This window comes from Manis pentadactyla, chromosome 1 (genome assembly GCF_030020395.1).
Source record: "Manis pentadactyla isolate mManPen7 chromosome 1, mManPen7.hap1, whole genome shotgun sequence".
Taxonomy (NCBI): domain Eukaryota; kingdom Metazoa; phylum Chordata; class Mammalia; order Pholidota; family Manidae; genus Manis; species Manis pentadactyla.
The window spans coordinates 230,512,488-230,526,368 of NC_080019.1; the positions used below are offsets into that span (position 1 = coordinate 230,512,488).

A 13,881-nucleotide genomic window follows, 5' to 3' on the forward strand; every position below is an offset into this window, starting at 1 on the left:
AGAGTCAGTGAGATTAATTATATGAAGTATTAGCATATGCTGTTTTTTTTTTAGTTTGTCAGGTGTCCTTTTTTTATTATTAAGGTATCATTGATACACAATCTTATGAAGGTTTCATGTGAGCAACATTATGGTTACTGCATTCACCCATATTATCAAGTCCCTCCCCACACCCCATTGCAGTCACTGTCCATCAGCATAGTAAGATGCCATCGAGTCACTGCTTGTCTTCTCTGTGCTACACTGTCTTCCCTGTGACCCCCCCCACACCATGTGTGCCAATCATAATGCCCCTGAATCCCCTTCTCTCTTCCTCCCCACCCGTCCTCCCCCACCCCTCCCCTTTGGTAACCCCCAGTCCCTTCTTGGAGTCTGTGATTCTGCTGCTGTTTTGTTCCTTCAGTTTTGCTTTGTTGTTATACTCCACAAATGAGGGAAATCATTTGGTACTTGTCTTTCTCCTCCTGGCTTATTTCACTGAGCATAATACCCTCTAGCTCCATCCATGTTGCTGCAAATGGTGGGATTTGTTTTCTTTTTGTGGCTGAATAATATTCCATTGTGTATATGTACCACATCTTCTTTATCCATTCATCTACTGATGGACACTTACATTGCTTCCATATCTTGGCTATTGTAAATAGTGCTGTGATAAACATAGGGGTGCATATGTCTTTTTTGAATCTGGGATCTTGTTTTCTTCAGGTAAATTTCTAGGAGTGGAGTTCCCGAGTCAAATGGTATTTCTATTTTTAGTTTTTTGAGGAACCTCCATATTGCTTTCCACAATGGTTGAACTAATTTACATTCCCACTAGCATTGTAGGAGGGTTCCACTGTCTCTGCATCCTTGCCAACATTTGTTGTTCGTAGTCTTTTCCATGTTGGCCATCCTAGCTGGTGTGAGGTGCTATCTCATTGTGGTTTTAATTTGCATTTCCCTGATAATTAGCAATGTGGAGCATCTTTTCATATGCCTGTTGGCCATCTGAATTTCTTCTTTGGAGAAGTGTCTTTTCAGATCCTCCACTCATTTTTTAATCAGGTTATTTGCTTTTTGGGTGTTGAAGCATTTGGCTTCTTTATGTATTTTGGATGTTAACCCCTTGTCAGATATGTTGTTTACAAATATATTCTCCCATACTGTAGGATGCCTTTTTGTTCTACTGATGCTGTTCTTTGTTGTACAGAAGGTTTTTAGTTTGATGTAGTCCCATTTGTTCATTTTTGCTTTTGTTTCCCTTGCCTGAGGAGATGTGTTCAGGCAAAAGTTGCTCATGTTTATATTCAAGAGATTTTTGCCTGTGTTTTCTTCTAAGGGTTTTATGGTTTCATGACTTACATTCAGGTCTTTGATCCATTTTGAGTTTACTTTTGTGTATGGAGTTAGACAATCCAGGTTCATCATCTTGCATGTAGCTGTCCAGTTTTGCCAGCACTGGTTGTTGAAGAGGCTGTCATTTCCCCATTGTATGTCCATGGCTCCTTTATCATATATTAATTGGCTATATATGTGTGAGTTTCTATCTGAACTCTCTAGTCTGTTCCGTTGATCTATGGATCTGTTCTTGTGCCAGTACCAAATTGTCTTGATTACTGTGACTTTGTAGTAGAGCTTGAAGTTGGGGAGCGTAATCCCCCCAGCTTTGTTCTTCCTTCTCAGGATTGCATTGGCTATTGGGGTCTTTTGTGGTTCCACATGAATTTTAGAACTATTTGTTCTAGTTCATTGAAGAATGCTATTGGTATTTTGATAGGGATTGCATTGAATCTGTAGATTGCTTTAGGCAGGATGGCCATTTTGACAATATTAATTCTTCCCATCCATGAGCATGGGATGTGTTTCCATTTATTGGTATCTTCTTTAATTTCTCTCAAGAGTGTCTTGCAGTTTTCAGGGTGTAGGTCTTTCACCTCATTGGTTAGGTTTATTCCTAGGTATTTTATTCTTTTTGATGCAACTGTAAATGGAATTGTTTTCCTGATTTCTCTTTCTGCTAGTTCATCGTTAGTATATAGGAATGCAACAGACTTCTGTATATTAATTTTGTATCCTGCAGCTTTGCTGAATTCAGTTATTAGTTCTAGTACTTTTGGGGTAGATTCTTTAGGGTTTTTTATGTACAATATGATGTCATCTGCAAACAGGGACAGTTTAACTTCTTCCTTGCCAATCTGGATGCCTTTTATTTCTTTGTGTTGTCTGATTGCCATGGCTAGGACCTCCAGTACTATGTTGAATAACAGTGGGGATAGTGGGCATCCCTGTCTTGTTCCCGATCTTAGAGGAAAAGCTTTCAGCTTTTCACTGTTAAGTATGATGTTGGCTGTGGGTTTGTCATATATGGCCTTTATTATGTTGAGGTACTTGCCCTATATACCCATTTTGTTTAGAGTTTTTATCATGAATGGATGTTGAATTTTGTCGAATGCTTTTTCAGCATCTATTGAGATGATCATGTGATTTTTGTCCTTCTTTTTGTTGATGTGGTGGATGATGTTGATGGATTTTTGAATATTGTACCTTCCTTGCATCCCTGGGATGAATCCCACTTGATTGTGATGGATGGTCTTTTTGTTGTATTTTTGAATTCAGTTTGCTACCATTTTGTTGAGTATTTTTGCATCTATGTTCATCAGGGATATTGGTCTATAATTTTCCTTTTTTGTAGTGTCTTTGCCTGATTTTGTTATTAGAGTGATGCTGGCCTCATAGAATGAGTTTGGAAGTATTCCCTCTTCTTCTACTTTTTGGAAAACTTTAAGGAGGATGGGTGTTAGGTCTTCTCTAAATGTTTGATAAAATTCAGCCGTGAAGCCATCTGGTCCAGGCATTTTGTTCTTAGGTAGGTTTTTGATTACCAGTTCAATTTCGTTGCTGGTAATTGGTCTGTTCAGATTTTCTCTTTCTTCCTGGGTCAGTCTTGGAAGGTTGTATTTTTCTGGAGAGTTGTCCATTTCTTCCAGGTTATCCAATTTGTTTATATATAATTTTTCATTGTGTTCCCTACTAATTCTTTATATTTCTGTGGTGTCCACAGTGATTTTTCCTTTCTCATTTCTGATTGTGTTTATGTGTGTAGACTCTCTTTTTTGTCTTGATAAGTCTGGTTAGGGGTTTATCTATTTTGTTTATTTTCTCAAGGAACCAGGTTTCATTGATTCTATTGTTTTAGTCTTCTCAATTTTATTTATTGCTGCTCTGATCTTTATTATGTCCTAGCCTATGCTGTTTTAAGTATTCAATACCCATTAGCTGCTGCTGCTGTTATTATACCTAGCTTTCATCTTGTTTATCTCTTTTGTACGGTGCAATCAAGACTTTTGCACAGGCCTGACATCATGCAAAGCCTACACAATGGTCCCTGAAGGCGATCTGCCTCTCATTGCTGCACATTATGCCTGAGAGGTCAAAATAAAGGTGTGACTATCATGTAAAAACCCAACAAGCCACCCTTTTGGTACATCAGGGACTAAAGTCTCAGGGAGAGTCCAAAGGGGACCCTTTTCAGGAAGCTTTTCAGTGAGGTGATCTTCAAGCCACTGTGAAATGTAAATAACCACATCAACAAAGATTACATTTTTGGGGTAAGTAAGTCACGTATCACTCCAGAAGAACTTTGTAAAGGGTGTCCCTGTGGGTATGTTGGCAGCTACAGAATTGGGTTCACTTACAAGGCAGGAAGGAGGTGCTGCGGGCGTGCTGGAGCCGCCTGGCCCACCGATGCATCCTTTCCCCGTTCTGTTGACCTGCCTCCTGTGCTGGTCCCACGTGGAGCTGCCTCCATCACACCTCAGGGGACTGGTTCACGGGGAGAGATTATAGGTGAGGAAACCAGTTCTGACTTGCTAGGCAGTGGCTACTTGTCCTGTGCATTGTCTCTCTGAAGGGCTAGGGCCACGTGTGGCCTGCATGGAGGCACTGGGACTCCCCAGTGTGTGTGCGGCGAGGGAGAGCCCCAGGCTGAGCTGGTGCTACAAACACCCCCCACCCCACTGGCGTCCGCTTGGGAATCGCTTATGTGTGAGCAAGAAAGCTCAAGGTTGGGAGTTTGGTCTGGCTTTTTGATCACATCCAGGTGGAGGTGTAGCTCTTACTTTGTCTTGTAAGGGTTAGGAGTTGACTGTTGGAAGGGACTCCAGAGCTTTCTTCCCGGCACTGGGCAGGAGCTTGCAGTGAATCTGGCCACCAAAGACTGCCAAGCTGTGAGAACTGCAGCTGCCGTGTCTGCTGGGCCACGTCTCCCAGCATCGCTCTCCTCGATAGAGTTGAAGTCACTGATTGTCCCGGAACATCTAACCACTGAATAGTGAACACATTGTCTTGTCTTGTCTTCTCTCCTCTTCTAGGCCAAAACGACAGCCGCAGAACAGCTTCCCCACGTTTCCCTCTCCGAAAGCCTGGAACTTCAGAGGGGTAAGTGCTTTCCCTGGCTCTCCCTGCTGCTCCGGCCTGTGCTGGCTGCTCTGGGAGGCCTTGTGGGCACTGGCCTTCCCAGCCCGGCTCCACCGAGAAGGCTTCTGTGCTTATCGGCTTGGGGAAGCATGTTTGCGTCAGTGATTGTGGTCTGGCCCAGAGAGTGCCTGCTGGCCTTCGTTCTCCTTTGGGCCCTGGGCTCCGGGTATCCACTGGCTAAGGAGATAGGAGGTGTCAAGGATGATGAGGTGGGGGTAACGGCTGTTTGCCTGGGAGCCTGGAGGAACCAGGGCACAAAGCAGGAGAAAAAAATCCAGAAATGTGGACAGTCTGTTGATAGGTGGATTTATGATTTCAAGGGGAGCTTTGCTTTGCAGAAGGGGAGGTTTGTAAGCTTTAAACAGATTTTAAAGAGAAGCATCACAAAGCCCTTAGAGGTGTTAGAAGGGTCAGATCTAACCTCCTCCTGATGCAAAGTTCTCTTCCTTAAAATAGTCATCATCATCAAAGTGTATGGTGGCCCTACTATGTGCTGAAATAAATTCTAGTTCTGACCTCAGGAACATTACCCTCGTGTGTGTAAAGAATGCTCTGAGCTCTGTTTCACCACCAGGCCTTTGCATGCATTGTTCCTTCTGTCCAGAATACTGTACCCCACTGCCCAGCACCGCACCCCTACATGCTCTGCAGCTGGCCCACCCATTTCATCCAAAGCCTTAGCATCACCTCCCTTGGGAAGCTGTGACGACCACCCCCCTCAGCCTGAGCTGCAGGCACTTCCTAGGGACCCTGGTGCTTTATTCTCATTGTTAAGATTGTTAGTTAGTGCTTACTGAAATTTAGTTTTGGAAGCTCCAAGAGTTGGACATGTAGAGGTATTGCTACCCTCTCTTCATTGGTACATTCTGGGCCTGGCACAGTGCCTGGCATACACATGCTTAATTTGGCGAATGAATGAAGCTCTCACATCCGTCAGTCACAAAATCTACTGCAGATTGTATCTCAGGTTCAAGTATTTAGTCCTTTCTGCACTATTTTTACTGGCTCTATTCATCTTTAATATTCTACATAGATGTCATCTTCCCCAAGTGTCTTATTAAAAATAAATACAGATCATGGCTTTATTCTAGCTAAATTTATTCTAGCTAAGTTTACAATATGCTTTTCACTGGGTACAAAGAGAAATGAGTGAACCTCTCAAGTGGATGTGCATGTCTTACTGAATGCACGTCATATACCTTCTACATTGGTTATGAGTTGATGGATAAGACCCCTGTTTCTCAAAGTGTGCTCAGTTGCATGACCATAACCATTACATGAAAAAAGACTTGTATGGTCACATCGACTTAGGACACACTGAGAGCACCAAGTTAAATACATTCACCACTGCAGGATTTCTCAGAGCCTCTGCTGTGTTGCTGTGTGTGGACACTACACAGAGAGTGGGTGGCATCTGTATCACTTCCCAAAGCCACTGACCATAAACCTTTTATTGACAAAATCATTTGTACACACTGTGGGATAGTTGACATTTATAGTCAATTGTTAATTATAGTTGACCCTTAAGCAACTCAGGGGTTAGGGGCGCCAACCCCTCGCGCAGTAGAAAATCTGTGTATAACTTTTGACTCCCCAAAAACGTAACTACTGATAACCTACTGTTGACCAGAAGCCTTTCTGATAACATTACCAGTCAATTAACACATATTTTGTTTGTTACATGTATAATATAATACATACAATAAAATAAGCTACAGAAAATAAAATGTATTTTTTAATTGTTGCAAATCTCCAACAAGTTTTCCTAATATATTTATTGAAAAAAAAATCCATGTGTAAGTGGACCCACGTAGCTCAAACCCATGTGGTTCAAGGGTCAACCGGGTAGAGAAATTGGACTTTCAGTGAGCAAGTTGGCTTTTATGAGGTGTTCATTTTCTCTCGCTCTCTGCCCTCCCTTCAGGGTACCCTGCCTGCCTTCTGAACTCAAGAGCAGCGACTAGCCAAGGGTTGGGTACAACATACATTGCCTGGGACCGTCCTGGTTTTAGCAGAGTCCTGTGTCTTGGGAAATTCTAGTCTCAGGCAGATTGGGACAGTGGATCATCCTACCTGTGGCCAGGTCACCCCTTCAGCTGTTTCCCCTTGAAATATTTTGGGAACTTTTGAGCACAGCTCCTTATAGAACTCTCTGCTCCAAGGAGCCTGCTTGGGACATGCTTGGTTTAAGAGACCCTTTGGTAGCCTGACATTCTGAGCCAGCTTGCAAGATTTTCCCAAGTAGTTAAAATTGTTGGAGTGAATAGGGTCTGTTGGGTGATGAGGTCAGCCGTGGTGTTTATCTTGGTCTTTTGTCCTTATTTTGATTTCTTCTGGTCTCTGGGGCTTATTGGTAAAGTTAGACAAACTGATATCAAGATGTGCGAGAGGCAGATGGCACAGGGCCTGTCAATTCTCAGATTCTTCTGTGGCCAAATTGATTTGTCTCCCCACCCCGAAGCGTGGTCCTCTGTGATACGGTGCGGGCGGAAGGAGCCCAACCGACCGGAAGCACCCTCACTCCAGCAGTCCCTGCCCTGAGACCTTCCTTACAGGAACCGGAAGTGCAGAGCGAGAGCCTGTAATGCCAGGAGGACGACCGTGGAGGCATTCCCTAGCTGGTCCATTTTCTGTAATGAAATGTGACTCCAGGCCTGTGCCTCCTGCACAGCTGGCCTCCGTGCGGCTGGGCAGTGCTGAGCTCCAAATCTCCACCCTTCCTTGTGAAAATCTCTGCTTCGCCTGCTCCCGTTAGCTCAGAGAGAGTCGGGCAGATGCAGGGAGGACACTCGCCCTGGAAACATGACCATCCAAGGAGGCTGACCCCTGCCATTGCCTGTAGTTGCAAATTAGGATCTGAATAGGCAGCACAGAGGAGAAAATAGGTATGACCAGTAAACAAACTCAAATTGTTCATTCTAACTCATACGTAACAAACGTTCTTAAATGATGAAAGTAATAAGAAACAACACTGTAACAATGAATTTCATTCAGCTCCTGCAACGTGCTAGCTACTCTTCCCAGTGCTTTGCATGTCATCACGCCCCCCAAAAAAACCCTATTAGGTAGATGCTATTACTGTGCCCAGTTTACAGAGAGGCAGACTGGACACATTCCTGAGGTCCCACAGCAGTGAAGTGGTGAATCTAGTTTCCAGAGTCTTCCACAAGCGAGAGGATGGTTTTTAAAAAAGCCTCCAGGGGGGCGGAGCCAAGATGGTGGTGTGAGTAGAGCAGTGGAAATCTCCTCCCAAAACCACATATATTTTTGAAAATACAACAAAGAAAACTCTTCCTAAAAGAGAGACCAGAAGACACAGGACAACAGCCAGACCATATCTACACCTGCGAGAACCCAGCGCCTCGTGAAGGGGGTAAGATACAAGCCCTGGCCCAGAGGGACCCGAGCACCCCACACCCCAGCTCCCGGCGGGAGGAGAGGAGTCGGAGCGGGGAGGGAGAGGGAGCCCAGGACTGATGAACACCCAGCCCCAGCCATCCGGAATGGAGCGCAGACACAGTGCATGCGTGAGGTGCTGGAAACTAGGGAAACAGGGCAGCAAGACCTCTGAGCGGTCCCCTGCAGAGATTGCACCCAGGACAAAGAAAAGCGAGTGCTTTTTGGAAGTCTTAAAGGGACAGGGACCCCACAGCTGAACGGAAACATCCTGGGACACTTAGTCCAGCAGCAGGGAATCTGGGGATCTCTGGGCACCCTAACCCCTGGGCTGCAGGGAGCAGGGAGGCCCCTTACGGAGATAAATAGCCTCCCAGCAGCTCCTGCTCCAACGCGACTCCACCACTTTGGAGCAGCTGCCCGAGCCAGGCCACGCCCACAGCAACAGCGGAGATTAACTCCATAGCAGCCGGGCAGGAAGCAGAAGCCCTGTCTGCGCGCAGCTGCGCAGCACAAGCCACTAGAGGTCGCTGTTCTCCCAGGAGAGGAGGGCCACAAACCAACAAGAAGGGAAGTTCTTCCAGCCGTCACTCGTCCCAGTTCTGCAGACTATTCCTATCACCATGAAAAGGCAAAGCTACAGGCAGACAAAGATCACAGAGACAACACCAGAGAAGGAGACAGACCTAACCAGTCTCCCTGAAAAAGAATTCAAAATAAGAATCATAAACATGCTGACAGAGATGCAGAGAAATACGCAAGAGAAATGGGATAAGTCCAGAGGGAGATCACAGATGCCGGAAAGGAGATCGCAGAAATGAAACAAACTCTGGAAGGGTTTATAAGCAGAATGGATAAGATGCAAGAGGCCATTGATGGAATTGAAACCAGAGAACAGGAACGCATAGAAGCTGACATAGAGAGAGATAAAAGGATCTCCAGGAATGAAACAATGTTAAGAGAACTGTGTGACCAATCCAAAAGGAACAATATCCGTATTATAGGGGTACCAGAAGAAGAAGAGAGAGAAAAAGGGATAGAAAGTGTCTTTGAAGAAATAATTGCTGAAAACTTCCCCAAACTGGGGGAGGAAATAATTGAACAGACCACGGAAATACACAGAACTCCCAACAGAAAGGATCCAAGGAGGACAACACCAAGACACATAATAATTAAAATGGCAAAGATCAAGGACAAGGAAAGTTTTAAAGGCAGCTAGAGAGAAAAAGGTCACCTATAAAGGAAAACCCATCAGGCTATCATCAGACTTCTCAACAGAAACCTTACAGGACAGAAGAGAATGGCATGATATATTTAATACAATGAAACAGAAGGGCCTTGAACCAAGGATACTGTATCCAGCACTACTATCATTTAAATATGAAGGAGGGATTAAACAATTCCCAGACAAGCAAAAGTTGAGGGAATTTGCTTCCCATAAACCACCTCTACAGGGTATTTTAGAGGGACTGCTCTAGACGGGAGCACTCCTAAGACTAAACAGATGTCACCAGAGAAAATAAAATCACAGCAAAGAAAGCAGACCAACCAAATACTAACTAAAGGCAAAGAATAAAATCAACTACCCACTAAAAGCACTTAAAGGAAACACGAAAGAGCACAGAATAAAACAACCAACATATAAAGAATAGACGAGGAAGAATAAGAAGGGAGAGAAGAAAAGAATCTCCAGACAGTGTATATAACAGCTCAATAAGCGAGCTAAGTTAGGCAGTAAGATACTAAAGAAGCTAACCTTGAACCTTTGGTAACCACGAATCTAAAGCCTGCAATGGCAATAAGTACATATCTTTCAATAGTTACCCTAAATGTAAATGGACTGAATGCACCAATCAAAAGACACAGAGTAATAGAATGGATAAAAAAGCAAGACCCATCTATATGCTGCTTACAAGAAACTCAACTCAAACCCAAAGACATGCACAGACTAAAAGTCAAGGGATGGAAAAACATATTTCAGGCAAACAACAGAGAGAAGAAAGCAGGGGTTGCAGTACTAGTATCAGACAAAATAGACTTCAAAATAAAGAAAGTAACAAGAGATAAAGAAGGACACTACATAATGATAAAGGGCTCAGTCCAACAAGAGGATATAACCATTCTAAATATATATGCACCCAACACAGGAGCACCAGCATATGTGAAACAAATACTAACAGAACTAAAAGAGGAAATAGACTGCAATGCATTCATTTTAGGAGATTTCAACACACCACTCACCCCAAAGGATAGATCCACTGGGCAGAAAATAAGTAAGGACACAGAGGCACTGAACAACACATTAGAACAGATGGACCTAATAGACATCTATAGAACTCTACATCAAAAAGAAACAGGATACACATTCTTCTCAAGTGCACATGGAACATTCTCCAGAATAGACCACATACTAGGCCACAAAAAGAGCCTCAATAAATTCCAAAAGATTGAAATCCTACCAACCATTTTTTCAGACCACAAAGGTATAAAACTAGAAATAAATTCTACAAAGAAAACAAAAAGGCTCACAAACACATGGAGGCTTAACAACATGCTCCTAAATAGTCAATGGATCAATGAACAAATTAAAATAGAGATCAAGGAATATATGGAAACAAAAGACAACAACAACACAAAGCCCCAACTTCTGTGGGACGCAGAAAAAGCAGTCTTAACAGGAAAGTATATAGCGATCCAGGCACACTTAAAGAAGGAAGAACAATCCCAAATGAATAGTCTAACATCACAATTATTGAAACTGGAAAAAGAAGAACAAATGAGACCTAAAGTCAGCAGAAGGAGGGACATAATACAGATTAGAGAAGAAATAAACAAAATTGAGGAGAATAAAACAATAGAAAAAAATCAATGAAACCAAGAGCTGGTTCTTTGAGAAAATAAACAAAATAGATAAGCCTCTAGCCAAACTTACTAAGAGAAAAAGAGAATCAACACACATCAACAGAATCAGAAATGAGAATGGAAAAATCATGACAGACTCCACAGAAATACAAAGAATGATTAAAGACTACTATGAAAACCTATATGCTAACAAGCTGGAAAACCTAGAAGAAATGGACAACTTCCTAGAAAAATAAAACCTTCCAAGACTGACCAAGGAAGAAACACAAAAGTTAAACAAACCAATTACGAGCAAAGAAATTGAAACGGTAATAAAAAAACTACCCAAGGACAAAACCCCCGGGGCCAGACAGATTTACCTTGGAATTTTATCAGACATACAGAGAAGACATAATACCTATTCTCCTTAAAATTTTCCAAAAAATAGAAGTGGAGGGAATACTCCCAAACTCATTCTATGAAGCCAACATCACCCTAATACCAAAACCAGGCAAAGACTCCACCAAAAAAGAAAATTACAGACCAATATCCCTGATGAATGTAGATGCAAAAATACTCAATAAAATGTTAGCAAACCGAATTCAAAAATATATCAAAAGGATCATACACCATGACCAAGTGGGATTCATCCCAGGGATGCAAGGATGGTACAACATTCGAAAATCCATCAACATCATCCACCACATCAACAAAAAGAAAGACAAAAACCACATGATCATCTCCATAGATGCTGAAAAAGCATTTGACAAAATTCAACATCCATTCATGATAAAAACTCTCAGCAAAATGGGTATAGAGGGAAAGTACCTCAACATAATAAAGGCCATATATGATAAACCCACAGCCAACATCATACTGAACAGCAAGAAGCTGAAACCTTTTCCTCTGAGATCGGGAACTAGACAGGGATGCCCACTCTCCCCACTGTTATTTAACATAGTACTGGAGGTCCTAGCCATGGCAATCAGACAAAACAAAGAAATACAAGGAATCCAGATTGGTAAAGAAGTTAAACTGTCACTATTTGCAGATGACATGATATTGTACATAAAAAACCCTGAAGACTCCACTCCAAAACTACTAGAACTAATATCGGAATACAGCAAAGTTGCAGGATACAAAATTAACACACAGAAATCTGTGGCTTTCCTATATACTAAAAATGAACTAATAGAAAGAGAAATCAGGAAAACAACTCCATTCACAATTGCATCAAAAAGAATAAAATACCTAGGAATAAACCTAACCAAAGAAGTGAAAGACCTATACCCTGAAAACTACAAGACACTCTTAAGAGAAATTAAAGGGGACACTAACAGATGGAAACTCATCCCATGCTCGTGGCTAGGAAGAATTAATATCATCAAAATGGCCATCCTGCCCAAAGCAATATACAGATTTGATGCAATCCCTCTCAAATTAACAGCAACATTCTTCAATGAACTGGAACAAATAATTCAAAAATTCATATGGAAACACCAACGACTCTGAATAGCCAAGGCAATCCTGAGAAGGAAGAATAAAGTAGGGGGGATCTCACTCCCCAACTTCAAGCTCTACTATAAAGCCATAGTAATCAAGACAATTTGGTACTGGCACAAGAACAGAACCACAGACCAGTGGAACAGACTAGAGACTCCAGACATTAACCCAAACATATATGGTCAATTAATATTTGATAAAGGAGCCATGGACATACAATGGGGAAATGACAGTCTCTTCAACAGATGGTGCTGACAAAACTGGACAGCTACATGTAGGAGAATGAAACTGGACCATTGTCTAACCCCATACACAAAAGTAAATTCGAAATGGATCAAAGACCTGAATGTAAGTCATGAAACCATAAAACTCTTAGAAAAAATATAGGCAAAAATGTCTTAGACATAAACATGAGTGACATCTTCTTGAACATATCTCCCCAGGCAAGGAAAACAAAAGCAAAAATGAACAAGTGGGACTATATTAAGCTGAAAAGCTTCTGTACAGCAAAAGACACCACCAATAGAACAAAAAGGAACCCTACAGTATGGGAGAATATATTCATAAATGACAGATCCGATAAAGGCTTGACATCCAAAACATATAAAGAGCTCACCCACCTCAACAAACAAAAAACCAATAATCCAATTAAAAAATGGGCAGAGGAGCTGAACAGACAGTTCTCCAAAAAAGAAATTCAGATGGCCAACAGGCACATGAAAAGATGCTCCACATCGCTAATTATCAGAGAAATGCAAATTAAAACCACAATGAGATAGCACCTCACACCCTTAAGGATGGCTACCATCCAAAAGACAAACAACAACAAATGTTGGCGAGGTTGTGGAGAAAGGGGAACCCTCCTACACTGCTGGTGGGAATGTAAATTAGTTCAGCCATTGTGGAAAGCAGTATGGAGGTTCCTCAAAATGCTCAAAATAGACTTAACATTTGACCCAGGAATTCCACTCCTAGGAATTTACCCTAAGAATGCAGCACTCCAATTTGAAAAAGACAGATGCACCCCTATGTTTATCGCAGCACTATTTACAATAGCCAAGAATTGGAAGCAACCTAAGTGTCCATCAGTAGATGAATGGATAAAGAAGATGTGGTACATATACACAATGGAACATTATTCAGCCATAAGAAGAAAACAAATCCTACCATTTGCAACAACATGGATGGAGCTAGAGGGTATTATGCTCAGTGAAATAAGCCAAGCGGAGAAAGAGAAATACCAAATGATTCCACTCATCTGTGGAGTATAAGAACAAAGGAAAAACTGAAGGAACAAAACAGCAGCAGAATCACAGAATCCAAGAATGGACTAATAGGTACCAAAGGGAAAGGGACTGGGGAGGATGGGTGGGTAGGGAGGGATAAGGGGGGGAAGAAGAAAGGGGGTATTATGATTAGCATGTATAATGTGGGGGGTGGGAGAAAGGGGAGGGCTGTGCAACACAGAGAAGACAGTTTGTTATGCTGATGGACAGTGACTGTAATGGGGTTTGTTGGGGGGGACTTGGTATAGGGGAGAGCCTAGTAAACATAATATTTTTCGTGTAATTGTAGATTAATGATAACAAAAAAAAAAAGAGAAAGAAAAGGGGGATTACTCCCTGATAGGATAAAACTAACTGCAAATGAACAATTAATGCATGCTTTACATATCCTTAATTTTGA

General features: G+C 42.2%; 1 protein-coding gene across 3 annotated transcripts in view; it reads left to right on the forward strand.

The window, feature by feature from the left end:
• The window catches only part of ARHGEF3 (Rho guanine nucleotide exchange factor 3), a 255,881-nt gene that overhangs the window by 71,327 nt on the left and 170,673 nt on the right, over positions 1-13,881 (forward strand). For all 3 annotated transcript variants that reach the window (XM_036877844.2, XM_057486367.1, XM_057486363.1), the window contains exon 3: positions 4,350-4,416. In XM_036877844.2, the coding sequence (XP_036733739.2) occupies positions 4,350-4,416 (67 nt within the window). The remainder of the gene's footprint in view (positions 1-4,349; positions 4,417-13,881) is intronic.